Source organism: Apiospora kogelbergensis (assembly GCF_038363985.1).
Source record: "Apiospora kogelbergensis strain CBS 113332 chromosome Unknown utg000002l_segment0_segment0, whole genome shotgun sequence".
In the NCBI taxonomy this organism is placed as follows: Eukaryota; Fungi; Ascomycota; class Sordariomycetes; order Amphisphaeriales; family Apiosporaceae; genus Apiospora; species Apiospora kogelbergensis.
In genome coordinates this window covers 1627107-1646823 of record NW_027117419.1, presented here as the reverse complement: position 1 = coordinate 1646823, position 19717 = coordinate 1627107, and the positions used below count along the sequence as shown (strand labels likewise).

The 19717-nt window shown below is 53.0% G+C and overlaps 9 protein-coding genes across 9 annotated transcripts; 4 read left to right on the top strand and 5 right to left on the bottom strand.

Annotated features, from left to right (window-relative positions):
• Positions 1-406: 406 nt before the first annotated feature.
• Positions 407-4545, bottom strand: PG998_003398 (cation-transporting atpase 4; the record flags this gene model as incomplete). Its single annotated transcript, XM_066870216.1, has 3 exons — positions 407-977; positions 1032-4102; positions 4189-4545. The coding sequence occupies 3 exons, from the start codon at positions 4543-4545 to the stop codon at positions 407-409; spliced, it is 3999 nt and encodes a 1332-aa protein (XP_066733966.1).
• Positions 4546-5320: 775 nt separating this feature from the next.
• PG998_003397 (uncharacterized protein) lies at positions 5321-7636 on the bottom strand (the record flags this gene model as incomplete). Its single annotated transcript, XM_066870215.1, has 3 exons — positions 5321-5764; positions 5797-7440; positions 7523-7636. The coding sequence occupies 3 exons, from the start codon at positions 7634-7636 to the stop codon at positions 5321-5323; spliced, it is 2202 nt and encodes a 733-aa protein (XP_066733965.1).
• A 942-nt stretch (positions 7637-8578) lies between these two features.
• PG998_003396 (uncharacterized protein) lies at positions 8579-9823 on the top strand (the record flags this gene model as incomplete). The annotated part of the gene is made up of 1 exon (XM_066870214.1): positions 8579-9823. One exon carries the CDS (start codon positions 8579-8581, stop codon positions 9821-9823), a length of 1245 nt encoding a protein of 414 aa, XP_066733964.1.
• A 585-nt stretch (positions 9824-10408) lies between these two features.
• PG998_003395 (uncharacterized protein) lies at positions 10409-10771 on the bottom strand (the record flags this gene model as incomplete). Its single annotated transcript, XM_066870213.1, has 1 exon — positions 10409-10771. One exon carries the CDS (start codon positions 10769-10771, stop codon positions 10409-10411), a length of 363 nt encoding a protein of 120 aa, XP_066733963.1.
• A 677-nt stretch (positions 10772-11448) lies between these two features.
• PG998_003394 (uncharacterized protein) lies at positions 11449-11628 on the top strand (the record flags this gene model as incomplete). The annotated part of the gene is made up of 1 exon (XM_066870212.1): positions 11449-11628. The coding sequence occupies one exon, from the start codon at positions 11449-11451 to the stop codon at positions 11626-11628; it is 180 nt and encodes a 59-aa protein (XP_066733962.1).
• A 338-nt stretch (positions 11629-11966) lies between these two features.
• Positions 11967-13917, top strand: PG998_003393 (uncharacterized protein; the record flags this gene model as incomplete). The annotated part of the gene is made up of 6 exons (XM_066870211.1): positions 11967-12149; positions 12199-12813; positions 12876-12949; positions 13009-13126; positions 13197-13861; positions 13911-13917. 6 exons carry the CDS (start codon positions 11967-11969, stop codon positions 13915-13917), a joined length of 1662 nt encoding a protein of 553 aa, XP_066733961.1.
• A 1632-nt stretch (positions 13918-15549) lies between these two features.
• On the top strand, positions 15550-15848 carry PG998_003392 (uncharacterized protein; the record flags this gene model as incomplete). Its single annotated transcript, XM_066870210.1, has 2 exons — positions 15550-15645; positions 15714-15848. The coding sequence occupies 2 exons, from the start codon at positions 15550-15552 to the stop codon at positions 15846-15848; spliced, it is 231 nt and encodes a 76-aa protein (XP_066733960.1).
• Positions 15849-16266: 418 nt separating this feature from the next.
• Positions 16267-17256, bottom strand: PG998_003391 (uncharacterized protein; the record flags this gene model as incomplete). The annotated part of the gene is made up of 1 exon (XM_066870209.1): positions 16267-17256. One exon carries the CDS (start codon positions 17254-17256, stop codon positions 16267-16269), a length of 990 nt encoding a protein of 329 aa, XP_066733959.1.
• Positions 17257-18642: 1386 nt separating this feature from the next.
• On the bottom strand, positions 18643-19054 carry PG998_003390 (uncharacterized protein; the record flags this gene model as incomplete). Its single annotated transcript, XM_066870208.1, has 2 exons — positions 18643-18683; positions 18751-19054. The coding sequence occupies 2 exons, from the start codon at positions 19052-19054 to the stop codon at positions 18643-18645; spliced, it is 345 nt and encodes a 114-aa protein (XP_066733958.1).
• Between the last annotated feature and the right edge of the window lie 663 nt (positions 19055-19717).

Here is a 19717-nt window from a genome sequence, read left to right as displayed (position 1 = left end):
TGACTCAGTCATGGCGTCAGCCTTCCTGGTCGGGGACGTGCTGCGCGCTGCTGATTTTTGTATGGGGTTCGACTACGGGGATAGGCAAGTCCCAAGCTTAAGTCAGGTGGCACCCGAAGTTTGACCGTGTGCGGGCTCTGGGGATTTGGATGCTGCGCCCCCATGGCCTCGTATCATGGTAGACAACCTTTTGAGATCTGGCCAGAGGTGACGCGTTGCCTTCACAGTAGACGAGATAAGGTTCCATTTCAGTAATTCATATGTACCAGGCTTGATTCAATCAGCAAAATCCATGACTACAGATAAAAGTACATCGTCTATAATGGCAATCTGTTAGGATTGCACCACTCTAATAACGTGTCCTCGGCTACATCTAATACATTCCCCCTTTTTTTCATTCCCCAGATTAACGGGCTGCAGCTCGAGAAGCCTGAGGTTGAGCCGCAGGGTTGCGTCCCTCGGCCCATTCCCGGATTTTCCTTTGCTTCTCCTCCACCTTGCGCTCGAACTCTGCAACCTTGGCGAGGCGGGCCTCTTCCTCTCTGGCATCCTTCGCGGCCCGTTCAATAGCTTTGCGGTCTTGCTCCCGCTTGTCCTGTTCCGGCCGTCGGAGAGCGATGTCGCGAGGCCTGAAGTCGCTGAAAATCGCCTTGAGGACAATCTCAATCAAATAGCAGCCCACGAAGTCGAGGATCATGACGGTAGTTAATGTCGTCTTGAATTCGCTCTTGAACGGAACCAGCTTCATTTGCTCGTTCAGCTCGGGGATGAACTCAGTGGAGCACGAGAATGCGATGGCAGTTACACCAATGATGCCGTAGAACATGCCCTTGTTTTCTGACAACGACTCGCGGAAGGGTCGGCCTTGGTAGTTGACGGCGAAGGTAGAGATCTGCTGAATGAGTTGGAGCAAGTAGACCGCACTGTTGAGAAGGCTTGGCTTGAATTCGGCCTCTAAGTCGACGTTTGGCTCTTTCCTGTGAGGGTGTTAGCCGATGAAAGGGGTACGAATGGTCAGGCAATGAACTTACTCCTCAAAATTCTCTACGAACCGGGCCATGTAGATCAAGGTGACGATATGGACGGCGAACTGTCCGAGGATAGAACCAATGATGTAAAAGTTGAAGATGTTCGGCTGCGGCCGTTCCTTGGACAGGCCCTCGACAGATTTCGCGCGAGAAATGGACAAGAAGCAGACAGACATGAGCATACCACTGATGGTTATTTGACCGTCACCGAACTTGATGCCTTCCAGGTAGAGAACACTCAGACTGTAGGCGCTAATCAGACAGTTGAGTGCAAGAATCTTGTACATCTGGATGGTGGCGACAAGAGTGCACCGGCCTTGGCGAATGATGTTGGGGATAGCAACGACGTTTCGCAGTTTACTGGTGAAGGGAGCGGCAACAGAGGCATCGCCGAGCTTCAAGCTTGGTGGCTCGTCGTCACCCATTTCCTGCTCCATCATGCCAGACGTCAGCTTATCAGCGAGGCTCGAAGCCTTCTTCATAGCCTCCTGTTGCTTTGCGCCCCTAGGGTCGTTGTTGATGAGCTGCTGAGCCGCGGGGGTCGTGATAGTCTCAATATCTTGTCCGTTCTGCTTGGCGTACTCCTCGGCAGTGATGCCCTTCCTCTGGGCTTCTCTTTCAATGGCCTTCTGCCAGTTCGGGTTCGAGGGTCCGGGAGGGTATAAATGAGCAATGAGAACAGGAACAGGCGGTGCAGGTTGGTTAAAGCGCTTCATTAGGTCGACTTGCTTCTGATAAAGCTCCTTCATCTTGGTGTTGCGAGAGTGCTCTGCGATACGAGTCAAATCCTGAGGTGTTCCGTTGAGCAATGCGACACCGATGTGGGCTTGCTTCAAAGCACCGACATCGTTTGTTCCATCGCCAGCCATCAGAGTGTAGTAACCCATATCCTTAAGACCCAAGAGAATTTCTTCCTTTTGCTTAGGCGACACGCGAGCATAGACCCAAGTATAACGCAGAATGGAGAGCCAGGCAGAGGTATTGCCCTTGAGCTGGTTCAGAGCGTATCCTGTAACGCAGATATCTTTTTCCTTGAGAATGCTTGGGTCAATCGGCTTCGACGGGTCAACGCTGATCACAACCTTATCATCAGCGCTTCGCCAAACCAAACTATCGCCGCGGTCGCTATGCTCAGGAGCATCCAGGATCAACACATCACGATCAACGATTTCTACCTCGCGAGCGACATGAACAGCAGTGAGCGGGTTGTCTCCAGTGATCATGACCACACGGTGACTGCTCTCGTTGAGCATGCGCACGGCCTCTTTCGCATCGTCCTTCAGGGGGCACTGCAATACCAAAAACCCAGCAAAAATGAGATCAGCCTCTACCTTCTCGCGCTTCAGGTCGTTGATTCTGCCAGATTTGAGCTCCTCATCGGTTGTCAACTGTTTGTAGGCGAGAGCCAAAACTCGGGAACCACGACGGGTGAAGTATTTGTAGGTTTCTTCGTAATCAGCAGGGACAGTCGTAAGCATCTTCATGATGGTCTCAGGCGCTCCCTTGACAGCGACAAAAGTGCCCCTCATCTTGTTGCCAGTCTTGGGATCGGTGGCGTGCACAGTAGCAACAGAGCTTTGGCGCTTCAGAGCAGACGAAAATTGGAATCGGCGTTTGACTTGAACTGACCCAGTGGTACCGCCGGCGGCGGCGATAGCAGGCTTGGTAGTGAGAGAGTCGTTCTTGCCAAGTTGCCATCCAAGAGCGGATATTGTAGCCTTCTCCATGGGGTCACCGACAACATCGCCTTCCTCCAGCTTGACGAGAGCATGAGCGGTGGCCAAGACTAAGGTGGTCTCGATGCCGACGTCGTGGACAGGCGTCATATGGCTATGAGCACCATCTGATTCCTTAGGTGTATCGGTACCTGAGTGACTAAGGCCAAGACCAGCAATACCTTCCACAACGAGATCCTCGCCGGTCAAGGTGCCGGTCTTGTCGAAGCAGGCGATATCAATGCGACCAGCAAATGGGATACGGAAAGGTTCAGTACAGAAGATGGCATATTTCGCAAGAGCAGCAAGACTGGTGTTGACGGCCAGACTGAGCTCCATGGGCAGCTCAGGGGGGACAACGCTGGTGACAATCAAGATACAGTCGAGAAGAAGCTTAGATCGCTTGCGATCCTTCTTCACACCCTCGTCCCAGACGTACCAAGAGGCAGCAATCGCGAAGATAAGCAGGAATAGGATGAAGAACAGGGCCTCGGCGTTGTTGGCCGAGACACGCTCAGTCGAGTAAATCATGGTTCGAACCAAGCTACCCTGGGAAGTTTCGAAGCCCGTCTTCAGTACGATAGCCATAGCTCCGTTATCTGGCGGAGGGCGAACACCAGAGGCCAGTTTCGGCTTCTCCTCATCGGGATTTCCGTGGGTGATTTGGAGAACCTTGGTACCACCCCAGAGGAACGAGTTCTTGTCCAAACCCTCAGTGTCGATAGTAGCATCGCCCGGTCGAAGTTGCACAGAGTCTTTCAGGAGAGGGGTACTCTCGCCGGAGAGCATGGCCTCATTGACGATCGCAGTGCCCTCAACAAGGAGCAAATCGCAGGCGACACCACTGTCCTCTTTGGTTCTACCAACAGAGACCAGATCACCAGGGAGCAGCTTGTCGCTCTGGACCTCGGTCCATTTACCCAAACGGTAAACCCACATGTCGTAAGGCTTGATGCTCATGCCGCGGAATTCATTGAGTGTGCGCTGTCGCTGCCAAACCACAGTGCTCTCGAACATGACAAGCATAAACAAGGTGAAAAGCGAGTAGTACCAGTACTCATCCAACATCCATAGACCGACACAGAAGATCTGGAAGACGAAGAAAGGGGCCACGGCATGCTCGCGGAAGAGCTCGGTGAAGGTCGGAACAGGAATGTCGAAAGTATTGGAGCCATAGTATTGTTCCAGGCGAGTCAACTCGGCCTGAGTGCTGATACCATTGGACTTTTGGTAAGTCTCCAGGGTAGGCTTCGGGTCGGCATCGATGCTGTAGACGAGGGGGCTGAAGGATCGGGTCTCTTCGTTGAAGAGGAAGCGACGCTTCTGGAAAAGGAATGAAGTGTTGGCCTTGCCAGCAACCTGAGAGCAGCAAACAAGTCAGCATGAGCACGATGCTAGCAGTGGAGCATGAAGCAGTATGGGGTACGGTGGAGGGGGAAACATACCTGGATGCGCTCGAGCTTACAGATCTCGGCCGTGCCCGCGTTTGCGATGGGAATGACCTTGATCAACTGGGCCTCTTCGACCTTCTTCGCCTTGGTGGCAGTGAATTTGCCCTTCAGGTTGACGCTCCAGTTTGTGCTAAGCCAGACCAGGCTCTGGCATGTGATGATGGCGGCGCACCACACAAAGGTCCATTCCTGGGAGGCGATGTGCTTCTCATAAAGCTCGGGGGTGTAGTAATAGCGGGCAAAGATGGGCCATATTATCGCGAATGGCCAAACGTAAAGATGCAGATAGGTCGGCAGTGGTGAGAGCAGCTCCGAGCTCTGGATCTGGTTATTGTCGACAAGAGGCGCCATTATTGAGGAAGGGGATGCGAGATGACCTCACATACCATTCTTCTATTTGGCGTCTTCTCTAAATGTTGTCGGGAGGGAAAGGATGGGGTTTGTGAAAGAATCGAGAGGGCCCCCCCAAATTGATATTGAATTCTGGGTACAGCTAAACGTACAATCTGTACTTTTCCGAACCAAACGCCACTAACCACCAACCCAGCAGCCAGCAGCCGCAGCAGCAATTGGACCCGGAGGGGCGGACGACAGTGGATGAAAGTCGCCGCATCCGCGGTTACTTCGTTATTCCGGCCCCGATTCCAATTTAATCTAGGGATTCCGTCACCTTCTACAGGCACTTACAGGGGCCTTCTTCCACTACATGGATTAGCGACACCCCTAAGACAACGGCTAGCTTAATAAACGTGACGGACGTTACGCCGCATTCAGACTGAGCAAGGGGGGCAGTGGGCAGCGGCGTTCGAAGACCTCACGACGAGTTGAGTAATTGGTACCTTTTTTATTATGCTCAATTTGTATGTCATTTCGAAATAATACACTCATAAATCCCAAGAAACGCCTACCATACACCACCATGGTGTGTCCTGACGTCAATCAATCCCTCGCTAGTGGCGGCTACCTGCCAGAATAACAACAATATGGCATACACATGCTAGAGAACCAAATTCGCCATTTCTCCTAGCATGACATTCCCAATGCCGGTACCATTCCTCCATTCAAACCCAACATAACATAACAAAACACCCTGTCATTCCCGAAACCATAGAACTCCACGCTCTACTTACCCAAAAATCGTGCGTAAGTTCGAATCCTCCATCACGTCGATCCAATGCGTGTAGTTGGACCCGGGCTTTTCCGAGTCGTACCCGGCCCAGATGGCCTTCACCAGTTCCTTGGCGACGGTCACGGGCGCCGGCGGTAGGTTGTGCTCGTAGGCGCTGAGGCGCTCCATGATGAAGCGCCGGGCATAGCTGACCTCGACCGAAAGCCGCGTGATGGACATCTCCTCGTCTTCCTGGTCGTCCATGTTCATCGTGAAGGCGATATTGTCAGCACCTCCTCCGCCCTTGTTGCTGCTGTTGTTGCTGCCGCCATTGCTGTTGTTGGCAATTGATGTTCCGTCGGCACCCACCCCAGGCACGCCGCCACCGTCCTGCACCGCGTCGCCAAGCGACACCTCAGGTGGCAGTTGAACTTGGGCTGTTTGTTGCAACTGCTTCTGCTGCTGCGCAATGGTTTCGGCGTCGAATCGCAAACCCGTGCTGGCAGATAGATACAAAAGAGGGGTAATACACCGCGTCCCCGAGTTAGGGGTACTTTCTTCAGGGTATTGACCAGCCTCAGGCTCAGCGGCACAATCCAACGATCCCATGGAACGTGACCGGCGGCTTCAGTGGTGTCTTCTGGCAGACGCCGAGCAACCAAATCTGGGAAGGTTTGATAGAGCTGTAGCAATGACGCCAGTCTATACCCTTCATTGACATGGACAAAATGAGAACGGGGTGTCATCCGGTCGCCTGTGTCTGTCACATCATGAAGTTGGTATGTCTCAAGGCCCAAGATCTCCTCTTCGATCTCTTGAGCTTCCTTGATATCCCTCATCGCCGTCTGCAAGCTCTTCAGAGTCGATATGGTCTCTCGTCGCAGGTTTCGTCGGAACCGGCGGCAAAGGCGAATTGCTTGTGCAAAAAGTCTCTGCGTCGTTGCCGAGATCCCTGTCCAAGGATGGGGCATCACGGGCCCTGTCATCTCGCCGTTCAAAGGCTCTTTAACTTTTGGGATGCCAAGGTCGTCGATCTCGTCTGAGACCACGGCCACCAGCATATTCCAGTAAATGAGGTTGTTGTTGAAGAAAGACAGTGTGTGACGGTCTTGGATTGATAGAGTATCCGACTCCCTATTGATTCGCTTGAGAAGTGCCTTGGTCTCTCTCAAGAATTGGCTCCCAAGCTCCTTTGTGTCGATCCAGCACGCTGCTGTGCCAACACAACACAGAGCCAGAAGTAGATCAGATGGGAACTTTCCCACGGTCGCCCCTTGCGTCTTGAGATCCCTCTGGATGGCCTTGATGGCACTTTTGAGGTAGGACACCGCGACCTGTTTCATGTAGGGCAGTTGGGGTGCTAGGCAGGTAGCGGACATGCTCTGGAGGCAGTTCATCACCGCCTCGGAGCTGGACCAGGTCTCGGAAGCCAGCTTGCGGTTGAGGTTCACTTCGGAGTCGAAGCTAGACCACATAGAGCACACATGGCGAAACCACTCTTCCACCAATAGCGAAGAACGATCATGGATCATACGGGGTATTTGGGGATACACTACCCGGGCGGGTGGGCAGAACGATGCGCCGCTATCCCACAAGTTGAAGGGCATTCTATCTTCGGCTGACGGAGGCGGAGTGAGTGCAAGTGGCTGATCGGCAAAGATCCGATCATTATTGACGAAACTGTCCATTACGGACGTGCATGCCAACATGTCCCCTTCCCAGAAGTCGTGGGGCAGGTCTTCCAGCCCGTAGCCATATCCCGGCCACACGAGATTGTCAAAGATAGGAGAAAAGGGTCCCGGTCCATCCGAGGACGGAAACGGGCCACCGATGGCATCGTCCCCAGGAGGTTGACACGTCAAAACTGGGTGTTCTAGATCCTCCAGGTTCTCCAGAGTCTCTAAGTTATCCACGATAATGGGTTCCGCTTCCAAGGTCTCATGGCCAGCAGCCAGATCTTGAGTGATGGTCTTGGAGGTCTCGGTGACGAGGTCCTTCATGTTAGGAGGCCCCTTGGCCTGGTCCGAGAGACTCTTCTCATGCTTGGTAGACCAGCGGAACGACTGGTTATAACCTGGGCACTTGCGCCCATTCTTCTGGCACATACGACATTCCGGTTTGGTCTCATCGCATTTCAGCTGTTTCCGACTTGAGTTTAGCCCAAGAATCGAGTAAGGAAAGTGGACTTTCTTTTGGTTACTAAGAGAGAGCTACACTTACACGTTTGGCTTTGCACAGTGGACAGCCATTGCGCGACCTGGTCTTGGTCTTGGAGCCGGCTTTGCTGTTCTCGGCCGATTGATCACTACCCTTCCTGGAGGCTACTTGTGACATATCGGCTCCGAGACAAAGTGCTCTAGGGGTGAAGGGATTGACAACGGATGATGAGATGGTTCGAGGGTTCGGGACAAATAACCGTTTTGGGAACACGTAAGGAAGGCGTAATCGACTGATAGTCCCCGCGCGGGTGCCCCGTATCGGCCGGTTGCGCCTGGATGCATCTAACAGCGATAGATTGATTGGGGGTCCCCCAGGACTTCCCGGGGGGAAGGATGGAAGGGGATAAAGTTGCTGATTTAATAAATGTTGGAGAAGCTGGCGAGAGGGCGAAAAGTGGGTGCGCAATGCGTCGGCTTGCCGGGCTTGCAACGACGCTTCACGTGTGCTGCCAACCTTGGTGACACTCCGGCCTTTTGGCTCTACATCGTTCAGCAACGGAACGTCAACGGCCTCTTGTCTGATAGGATGGCGTGGTGTTGCTATCTCCAGCTATCTCCAATCACCCCGGGAATGTGGAGCGTTGGGCGGAACTAACATGCACTACGATAACACAACAGTGACATAAGTCCCAAGGCCGATGAGGCCCGAGTGGCTCAAATGAGGGGAACCAAGGAGGGGATCTACCCAGCTGCATATGATTCTGAGCATTGCCCGATCGGGCAATTTGATGCTGCAGCGGGTAACACTGATAAGCCCTATCAGTCCCGTGCCTCCAGAGTCGCCGGCGGCTGCTCGACGTCGGGACATGCAACCATCAACACTTGACCCGAAGGGGAGATAACATCACGTGGAGCAGTCCAACGGAACGTGGTATTCTTTGTCGCATTTCGTAAGCATCCCACGTCGATATGGCAACTCGCTTACTATGACTATCTTGCGTGCAATAGGATTGCAGCCAGTATATATCGATAGCTTCGGACGGGCTGGCCCAGACGATATGCTACGACTAGATACATCTTTGACCATCTTCTCGCGCCAACTCTATCAGACGTCAACATGATTGGATCACTATTTGCACAGTTATCTCCTGGCTCCTTTGAGCCTCGTAATGGCATACTTCTTGTTGCATGTGTTCTTAGTATTGCTGTCGTGGCCGCTTTCACCATCTCCGGTCGTCTGAAACGAGACCGTCGGTCGGTCTTCCAGTCAAAGGCCGAGAAGGGAGATGCGGGAAAGTTAGAACGGGTCCCGGGTCGTTGGATTCCCAGCGATTTCAAGACCCCTGCGATAGCCCCTTACCCCGACTGGGATGTGACCACGACCAAGCCGCTCCCTTATCGCGCCTTCCGATACGGACCCAAGTACAATGTTACCATGGGCCTGCGATCCATCAACTTCCATGACTGGATCCAGCTCGACAATCAATACCCCAAGTACTACCATGACAAGAGGGATCGCATCACCGAACGGGTCGACAAGTGCTGTAGAACCGCGCCCGAGGCTTACCCTGCTGCGCTCGAGCTGCTGCAGGAGCTCGTGGAGTATATGCCGGCCCGCTACCCTTCACTTTACCAGCGCACGAGCACCGGCATTTTGAACCTGTGGTCGGGTGAATCCATCAACATCACGGAGCGGCCGCTCAAGGAGGACCCCATGACCATGTGCGGCCGGCTGACGCAAGACGACCTGGCGCTGATGATCGAGAAGCCCGACGGCATGTACTACCTGTTGGCGGGCTCGATCCTTTTGCCCGGGTTCTGGCGCCTGAGCGACAAGTACGGTATGTCGCTGCCGATGCTGCACTACTCGGGCGACGTGCCGCATTACAAGGAGAAGCTCGAGGCGGGCATGCTCAAGTTCTTCGCGCGCCTGCGGTGCGAGGAGATCTACAGCCGCAACAACTACTTCGTGCAGGTCGATGACTCGCTGCCGTGGAGCTGGAGCATCGGCGACGAGGACAGCGAGGGCCTCAGCTGGTCCACGGCCGAGAAGAACCGCGCCATCGAGCACCACTTCCTCCGCTCCGAGCGCCAGACGCTGCGGCGCCTGCCCAAGACGGGCGCCGTCTGCTTCACCATCCGCACCTACTTCCACCCCATCACCGAGATCGCCCAGGAGGACTACGTGCCCGGCCGCCTGGCCAGCGCGGTCCGCAGCTGGGGCGACGACGTGAGCCGATACAAGGGCAGAGAGCGGTACGGTGATGTCTTGCTGGCGTACCTGGACGGCGAGCACCAGAAGCAGTTGGATAGAGGACTTGACCTCGGTAAGGAAGGAGATGAGAGACAATACCCCTGGTAATAGTAGGCATGGCTGAGGGTTTTCTTTACATATCAAGCACGCCTCCATGGTGTCCTGACCTCTTGTTGCCATGCATATACATCTCCATAGAAGAAACGTTATAACTGCCTCTTCATGTATATACACTTATCATGGTTCATATTACCCAGATTCCGCGTATTTCCCCGTAATACATACTATTTGGTTCATGATGTAGCCACCCTGTGAGGCCGAGCTGATGTTCATGTTTAGAACATGGCCTTCTTTCTCGACTTTAGGTTTCCCTATCAGATATAACTCCATGGTCGGTAAGTAGCAGTCGCGGAATTCGGAGTCATTGCTGTCTTATCTTCCTTGCCTGTTTGATTGAGTTTCTCCACTGGATTTAATGCTATGTCAAAGACGGCAGTCACAATTCCATTTCTGTAGCAGCCATGGTGTCATTGTATTTATGTGATTTCCTGTACTCTACTGAACAGTCCGGAGGCCAGACCCAGTCCTTTGCCCATGTTCTCCCTCCAAGCACCTTCCCCAGATCGATGAAATGGGCGTTTCAACAAGGCTGCCCTCCAATGCCAACCCTCCGGGTTTCCCCCGAATCTAGATCTAGATCTTCTTGCGCTGCCCGCAGAAGAAAGCCAAGCCGTAGTTCTCCGTCGTGAAGGTGATGGTGGCGCCGTCGGGGAAGAAAAAGACATCGCCGGGCTTGGCCTTGACCTCCTGGCCCGTGCCGTCGCTGATGGTGAAATCGCCCTCGACTATGATCTTCATCTCGTCGTAGGTGTAGGTGTAAACGAGCGGCTTGCCCTTCTCCAGCCGGTAGAAGCCTGCCGACATGGGCTTCTCGGCGTTCACCTGGTCCGACGAGAAGACGTCTCCCAGGAAGGCGTTGTCATTCTCGGCCGAAAGCACCGGTGGCTTGAAGGTGCTCTGCGCGCCGGCCTGGTAGGAGAATGCTACGGGCGCCATTTCTTGAGAGGTGGTGACGTGCGGCGGGGGTGGTGGGAGAGGGATGGCAATAACGGTCTGTAGAGGAAGGTTAAGATGTTTCAGTGTGGCTGTGTGAGGCTTGAGTCGTAATGGGCTTGTTATATGATGGTGGTGATCGTAAAACATTCAATAAGCTGTTGACCCCGTTGTTAAATACACGATCGCAGATGCATCCTCCTTCACGCAGGATATGTTTCTCCTCACTTGACCTCCTCTCTCCGAAGTCCGAGATCGTCGCGAATCGGTATCGCCCAGCGCCTCCGTCCTCACGGCTACTAAATGCCACATGAGTGCAACAGTGTCCGATTGCTGTACTGAGTAGATGGTAGCATGAAGTCGGCGTGCAAGTCTAAGCCGGGTTGGGAGTCCTTTGCCATGTCTTGGCCCAAGAGGTTGCACAGGGATATTTTTGCTTTTCCGGGGATAGTCTGTCGATGCTTGCTGCTTACTGCTTACTGCTTACTGCTTATCTGACAGTCTGGGATGCCCCATAGCGGGACACTGAAGACTGGACCGCCCGCTAGTGGTTTGGGGCGTTCTAGGTGCTGGGTTTGTCCACTGATAGGGCAAGAGGGCCTACGGGACTGCTATGGGACTGCTATGGGACTGCTATGGGCCCGCCCCTCTTTCCCCCGCAGTCCCTGGACAACCTTATCATGACCGTCGTCGGCCAATGGTATCCCGTCAACGGCGGCTTTGCTCCAATGACGTGGCCAGCGACAACGGCCAAGGTTAGGTTCAACGACAATAGCTGTATGCACGTCGTACATAGCATCAGGTCTGGTCGGCGCATCGAACGCCTGCGCTACACTGTACGTCGTAACTGGAAGTGCTGACGTAGTCGTGCGCGCAAGCAGGGGTTGTCTCTGTGCGAATATCGACCCGACCACCCCGAATGCGACATTGCCCGAATAAGGTTTTCAGCTCGGCAAATGATAGATAGGCGGACAAAAAGAAATACACAGAGAGATTGCAACTTCGAATGGAATGCGGGATACAGATGGAGCTATGTAGCAGCCCCTGTATGCTGGCGCCGGGCTTTTCCCTTACTTGTTGTACTTAAGAGCACTGTCTTGTCAGTCGCGTACGTACACTGTTCGTGCTTCCAGCCCGGGTTTCTGGATATGTCCGATTGCTGAAATAATTGGTGACACGTCCCGATATTTATCTCATCATGGGTCAACTCGAGAAGACGAGCTCTCCGCCCACCGACGCCCGATCCGACATCAAGCGTGGCCAGATCGAGGAACATGGCACTCATGACCAGTTCAACCTCAACACACTCGGCTACCAGCCTGAGTTGCGTCGCAATAGGTCCATGTTCACACTGCTGTTTCAATCCCTTGCGATAGCTGCCGTAAGATAGATACCCTGAAATATGACTCCCTGTTTAGAAGTCTATCTAGTCTGAATACTTACCGAATACCGATATGAGCAGATTCCATATGGATTCGGCGCACCCCTTTATCAGTGCTGTCTACGGAGGCGGTAGGTTCTACCCACTCATATCGTACCTGCGATCCGGCTTTCTGACCGGGGCGTTCGTCTATTCAGGTCAATTGGCAATGTTCCTCGGATGGGTCATGATCTTGATCGTTGACGAGTGCATTGCTATCTCGTTGGGCGAGCTTGCGTCCAGGTATCCGACCTCTGCTGGCCCCTATTACTGGTCCTTTCAAGTCGCCTCCCCGCGATACCGCACCCTGCTTTCCTTCATCACGGGGTGGACTTGGCTCGTGGGCAACTGGACCATCACCTTGTCCGTCAACTTCGGCTTCGCCTCCCTGCTCGCCGCCACCGTGGCCTTGTACTACCCCGAGTATGAATGGAAGTCGTGGCACTTGCTCTTGATCTTTTACGCCATTTGCTTCATTACCTTCTTCATCGTGGCCTTTGGAAACCGTTTCTTGCCGGCGGTGGACACCTTTTGTGCCGCGTTCACGGCGGTTACAATCTTCATCACTCTCGTCTGCCTATCTACCAAGGCGGACTCGGGCAGGCACTCTCCGGCAGATACACTTGTCAGTCCATAACCCTGCCGACTCCTAGTGAGGAGTGTGGTCTAATCATCCGTCCGGCTCAGGGGTATTATGATCCTACCCTCTCTGGGTGGGGTGACTTCTCCTTTTTGATCGGGACCCTGCCTTCAGCATATACGTGAGTACCGAAACAAAATTCGCAGCCTCGGACTACACATACTAAAGAGTAGCAACCAGGTTCTCGGCTCTTGGTATGATCACCTCGATGGCGGAGGAATGCGGCGACCCGACCACCAAGCTTCCAAAGGCCCTTGCGCTCTGTGTGCCGGTAGGAGGCATAGCTGGCTTGTTCTTTGTAAGTCATTGCGACTCTGGACCCGCCAATGAAAGACTCCAAGACACTGACTGATGGCCGCGACTATCAGATCATACCGATATGCGCAACGTTGCCGGCACTCGCAGATATCTTGGATGCGCCACTGGGGCAAGCACTGCCGTATATCTTCCTGCGGGTGATGGGATCGCAAGGCGGTGCGCTAGCACTTACTGTGCTCGTCCTGGTCATTACTCTGTTCTGCTCGATATCCATCACCGTGGCCGCGTCGAGGTGTACTTGGGCCTTTGCTCGCGACAAGGCCATCCCCTTGTCTCGTGTTTGGTCCATCATTGATCCACGCCACGAGACGCCTATCTGGGCCCTCGTCCTAACCACAGTGGTACAGATGCTACTGGGGCTAATCTATCTTGGCTCGTCCACCGCGTTCAACGCCTTCGTGTCCGTCGGCGTCATGGCGCTGGCGGTGTCCTACGGGATTCCGATCTTCCTATCCATGATCAACGGCCGCAGCGGTGTCAACACCGCGACTTGGACAGTGGGCAGTACTTTCGGGTGGGTCGTCAACTGTATCGCCCTGGCCTGGATCTGTTTCGAAGTCATCCTTTTCTCGATGCCTACCGCAATCCCCGTCGACGGCGCAACTATGAATTACGCCATCGTCGTGTTTGTTGGTTTCATGACGATTAGCGCAGCGTGGTATCTGGTGCATGCACGGAAAGGCAAGCAACCCACTCCATTAGATCAGAGTTCTTGGTTTGCTCAGCTCAGAGTTCCTTTGCTAACAAATCGGCCCTGTTTGCAGTATATAACGGTCCACCGGAGTCTGACGGTCTGGCAGCCGAATCTTGAGGCAGCCGTACTTGGCGGTTTGATGGGCAGATCGGAAACTTCTAGTCGTTTATGAAAAGACTGGACGCCTGCCAATGCCAGTCTCTTCCCCAGTGATGTAGCATCGCGTCATCATTATGCCAATAACAAACGACAAGCCTTGCTACTTATACTCATCGAGGCAGATTTCAGACAAAACCAGCCATACATTACGAATTGCCCAGTTGCTTACTTGTCCCTCTTCTCCTGCATGCTTAGGAGACTAGGCGTGACTTCCTCCATCGTGGCTCAGGCGCATTGTTACGTCCACATCCTATATGTATGTGAGTATTCAAGACAAATTGGACTCGAAACTAGGTCTTTAGAACTTTTCCATGAAGGTAGTAAAAGAGGCAGATAGATGAGTGAACCATTGAGTACCTCAATGCTTTGCAATAATCCCCTAAATTCCACTCGGCATCATCACACACCTGAGTTGATCCAGGATATGGCTTGGACTTGAATGATAGTCGAGAAGGGTATTTAGTACGATGTTAGCAATTTATCAAGAACCGGTAAATGCATTGATGGAGTTTTGGGCATGCAATACAGGACTTATCTAACACCAGCGATCGGTGATGGCTAACGGAAAGTACTGGCTTTGCATTGATACACCATTGAGTCTATATTGCCATTGGCATGCTGTCAGATGTGATTTCCTTACTGCGGCTCAAAGTTGCTCTCCACTGTCCACGTCTTAGCTAAACTTTGCGAAGAGATTCCAGGAACTATCTTCTCTAAGCTTCTCAGACATTCAGAGGTGGACCAGTTTTGAAATCACATGGTGTGATATTGACATAATACCAAGAAAGAAGTTTTTAGGACCTTATATAGATTCAAATGTCTTAAAGACTTGAACATATTCTGCATGACTTAAATGGTCGCATTCGCCCTCACCAGACTTGGGGATTTGACGTCTATCGGACCTCATCCCAAGATGATGAGCTTTAGCGTCGCTCTCTGGAATATATCCGGCAATCCGTAACCAGAGCCTCTAGTAACGACGGAGATGGGCAAGTTGCTGACCACAACAAGTCAAACAATATAACCACAAAGAAAGGGGCGTGATGCCCCAGGCTTACTGCCCTCGAGAATCTTCTTCACACCAATTGCCTTCACAGAAATAGATGTCATATAGCTATTATACTATGTTCTTGGAATATACAATTAATAAAGCAGAAAAGTCGAATTGACGTAATTAGTATGCTCGATTCAGCTCCTCAATAGCGCAGGAGGGCACTGACCACAGCGGCACTCCTCGACGGAGCAAACTCTCCGGTTCCATTCTAGCATTCTGCCAATCGCTCTATTATGGCTTGCATATATTGACGTGGCTGCGTGGTTCATGTCGGCTACCAAGTACACGTTAGTTCATCTATGAGGTCAGCTGCCTAGGCGCAAGCGGCAATGCTGTAGATCGATCGTGTTTATGACGTCAGGGATCAAAATCGACGACCTGTCGAGAACTCAATACAAAACCCATCGAAGCGAACCCTTTGCTAACTTTCCTCCCTCCTCTTTCATGAAAATTACACACCGGAACCAAAACCAAAACCAAATTAAACTCATTCACCATGCCTAGAGACGGAAGTGGCCGCGCCGACAACGCCCAGGACCTCAGCCCTGAGACCGATCACAACATTGTGCACGGCGCCGGGAAGGACCCTATGGTAAGTTCCTTTTTCTGGCGAAGCGGCTAAGACAACTTGAGCGTTCGGCACACTGACAGGAAATACAGGGCGACCACGTGGCTCGCGCAGACAAGACGGCGCCCATGCCCGAGCACGAGAAGGGTGAGGGTATCGAGGGTATGAATGCCTCGGGTGGAACATCAAAGGGCGAGCATCAGGGTGGACGGTCGTCAACGAATTAAAGTAATTGATATGTGAATGGATCCCGTCAGCTTCAAGAAACCATGGCTGCTCTGTACAAACTGACGTTTGTGAAAACCTGTTGTGACGTAATCATAACCATAGGAGTGTAGATGCTCACAAGGGAGCTGGCCTGAAAGACATGAGGGGTGCAAATATGCTGCTACACATCTCGAATCGTGAGTGTACATCAACAGCAGCAGATGATGCCAGTTGAACCCTTACCGATGTGACAGTATGTGGGGATCGTGGTGTGCGAGAAAAGGAAATCCACTTAGAGGCTGCCAACAAGATCATTATCATCATGATTATAAAACTACTAAAAAGCAATACATTCGTCAGGACTTTGGCATGTTATCAACCAGTATCAGACCACTGTGGTTTATCTCGCGCAACACTTTATTTGACGCGAGTCTTTGTTTAATCACTGCATCTGGTATTAAGCGCTATATAATTCTCAAGCTCTACCTCAGTCCATTGCCACAGCTTCTCCGCCAGTAGATCATCCCGCGCCAGCTTGTTCATTCTGCCCCGGACGCCGACGTGGCTGTAGTACTCCCCGCTCACGACGTCCTGCGACGTGGCCGCCCACAGCTGGTTCTTGATGTTGTCCTCGACGGACGCCATGCACGCGCGCGACAGGGGCCGGCCGAAGCGGCCGAGGACCCCGCCTTCGTGCCGCGCGAGGACGCCCATGATGTTGCTCCGCACGACGCCCGGGTGCACGGCGGCGACGACGAGCTGCGGGTACTCGCGCGCCAGCCGCCGCGCGAACAGCGTGTTGGCCAGCTTGCTCTGCGCGTACGGCCGCAGCGTGAGCCGGCTGTACTTGGACGGCGGCGCCTTCAGCTTGTCGAACTGGATGCCCCGGCGGGGCGCGTGGTTCATCAGCACGGAGCTGACGACAACGACGTGGACGTCGGCCACGTGGCCGCCGCTGCGATTTTTCCGCACCGTGCGCAGCAGCAGAGGCATGAGCAGCTTGGTCAGGAGGGCGTGGCCCATGTGATTGACCCCGAAGGAGGCCTCATAGCCGTCGCGGGTCATGCAGGGCGCGCTGCAGCTGCCGCTGCTGGCGCGCGCGTTGAGGAGCAGGACGTCCAGGCGGCTCGCGAAGGACAGGAAGGTCTCGGCGGCGTCATAGACAGAGTCGAGTGAGGCGAGGTCGAGCTCTAGGACCTTAAAGTCGGTATGGGGGAAATCCTTGTATATCTCGTCGATGACTCTGTTCGCGCGGTAGGTGTCGCGGGCGGCCAGCCATATCTCCGAGGGCTCGTGCTTTGCGAACTCTATGATGGACTGCTTGCCCCATCCCGAGTTCCCTCCTGTGACCATAATCACCTTGTTGGTCAGAGAAGGCATCCGAGTTTCGGAGCGGACCGAAGCGGGTTTGCGGGAGAAGATGCCCATTTTCTCTCTGCGTGCTGGGGATAGAAAGTAGTAGTTGTCCGAATAGGTAGTTTGTGAGACCCTATATACGCCCTAGAAGATTGGGGAACGTAGTATACAGCCTGCGTGGCGGAAAGATCCGGGACATCAGACGTTTCATGCGCGGGAAAGAAGGTCATGCACTGAAGCCAAGTCACTTGATCAGGTATGCGTTTGGTGAGAAGGGTCGAGACTGTTTGATTGCTGCCACTGGAATAGATGTTGTCGGGTCTGGTCGCCCTATATAACCTTTGTTCCTCCAAGAGGCGCTTGGCTTTCAAGGTGGTAGTTTGGGGGTCGGCGCTCCCTCGACCCCCCACGACGTCCACGATGTCCACGATGCCCACGATGTGGAGTCCCCTGAACCCCTATTGCTACGCAGCCCCACCCAATCAAGTGTCAAACACACTATCAAGTACGTACATCATGCCTTTAAATAACATCGACAGACTCCTCGAAACGTATATTGCACTTGATCATGCTCCCAGAAACTGGCCACACCGACAATACACGGCAGCATCGACTGTTTCAAAGCAGCGCTTCCACCCGGCCAGTCTAAAACATCACCGTGCCCGTGCTCCTCTTGATCGTTAGACTTGATCTGCAAATCAATCGACTAGCTCAGCCCGGCCGACTCCATCATGCCCATGTCCCGCATGATTAGAGTATATCCACAGACTCATCCCGCCCCCAGAATTGGTTGCCAGCTCGTCGTAATCGTCGAGAGTCCGTTGGGATGCCTGAATGAAAATGCCTAAAGGCATAGGAAGAGGTCATCAGTTGTCTTTTATGCCATGACCCGCTAGTAATCAGTCACAGGTGTTGCCTTATGGAGCACAGAGGAGTGGCTTCGCATTGCGTGGATGCGTATTTTTGTTTGTTTTGCCACTGCAGAAATGCAAGTTTATCTGCTGTGCTGCGCTGAGTTAGATGTGAGTCACCAACGCTGCTCTGTGTCTCTATGATACCCTGTCTTGCCTGTCGGGCAGGTGAACAAAATAACCTGTCAACGTACTGAGCGAGTTGATGCAGGGGGTTCCCCGTGCATCTTCAACGGGCCACTAGGGGGAGGCGATGTCTGTTAGGAAGCAGGATGCAAACTGAAGAAACGGTCTAAATTGGCCTTGTCGAACGAAACGTTCTGGTATACCATGCCGAGACGCCGCTCGCATATATCACTCGCAATAGCACGCAAAAGAAACCGGTTTTAACTGTCGAGGAGAAGCATCCAAGGACCAAGCACTTGACTGGGTTGACCAAAAAAGTGATTACCCCTAGCTGAATTTGTGCGATCTTCTCTTGTGTATACTGATAAGTATTTATATTATTGATGGCTATCCGAGTTGTCTCGAACCGGCAGAGTTGGTGTTAAATGGTATACACAGATACAAATCCGCCCTTTCCTCCGCCTAATGGTGGATTGGTCAGCTTTTACGCAATATCATCGATGGCTATTAGCCAGTGGAGCCAACTTACATTTCTCGGAAGCGAATCCGGGACAGGGAGTATCGCAATGTGCAGCGTCGACTTCGTGCTCGGCTCCAGGAACATTATCCAACTGAGCACACCCGCAGCTTGTGCCGTTGAGGGCAAAGGCGGGGAAGCCAGCCGTTTCGCACTCGCTATGGCACAGGCCGACGGATTGGAACACATTCGGCCCCTGATCGACAAAACCCTGCACGTCCGGGGACGGAAAGCAGCCGATGGACCTCTCGGCGGCGAATGCAAGGGTTGCCGAGCCGATGGCGGCGAGGGCGATGAGGGCTTGGCTTTTGAACATTGTGTTGGTTGAATGTTACGTTTGGGAGATAGCGAAATAAGATCTGGCAGACATCGGAGTGCGATCATGCCTTGTCTTATACGTGGGAGTTGTGTTGTTCTGTCAGGTCCTTAGCGCCCGACGAGATGACGTCGGGTGGATCGGAAAGGCTGAATCCTTCTGTCAATGCTTACTGTTGAGATATTCGGTCATTGCTGATTTGGGCCCTATTGCCGATATACCCGTGAATCTTTACGATAGGCTATTTTTGGTATCAAATACATACAGTTGGTGCCCCTGAGCTGACGGCTATCCCTAAAACCGTTTAGCCTGCACCAATAATGCAAAAGCGCGACGCCTACCAGGCTAGCAGCATCCGTCAATCGACAAAGCCTCTAGTGACGTCAATCTACACATATGTAGGGGCTGTTATGCCATAAGTAATTCTTCTCGATCATGAAGAGGCTCCGAGTCATGATGATATATATATGTGGCATACATAGAATCCAGGATCGTGTAGTAACATACTCCCCTCGAGGCGATAATTGTCACAAGCGCCTTCTCCGATACGATTGCGGATAAGAAAAGTTTTCCTGTCTCTTGCTGAGATGACGTCCACGCAGCCGGGGCGTTAGATCAGGTCGTTGCGCAGTATATATGCTTTGGTCCCTTGGCATCTTCCAG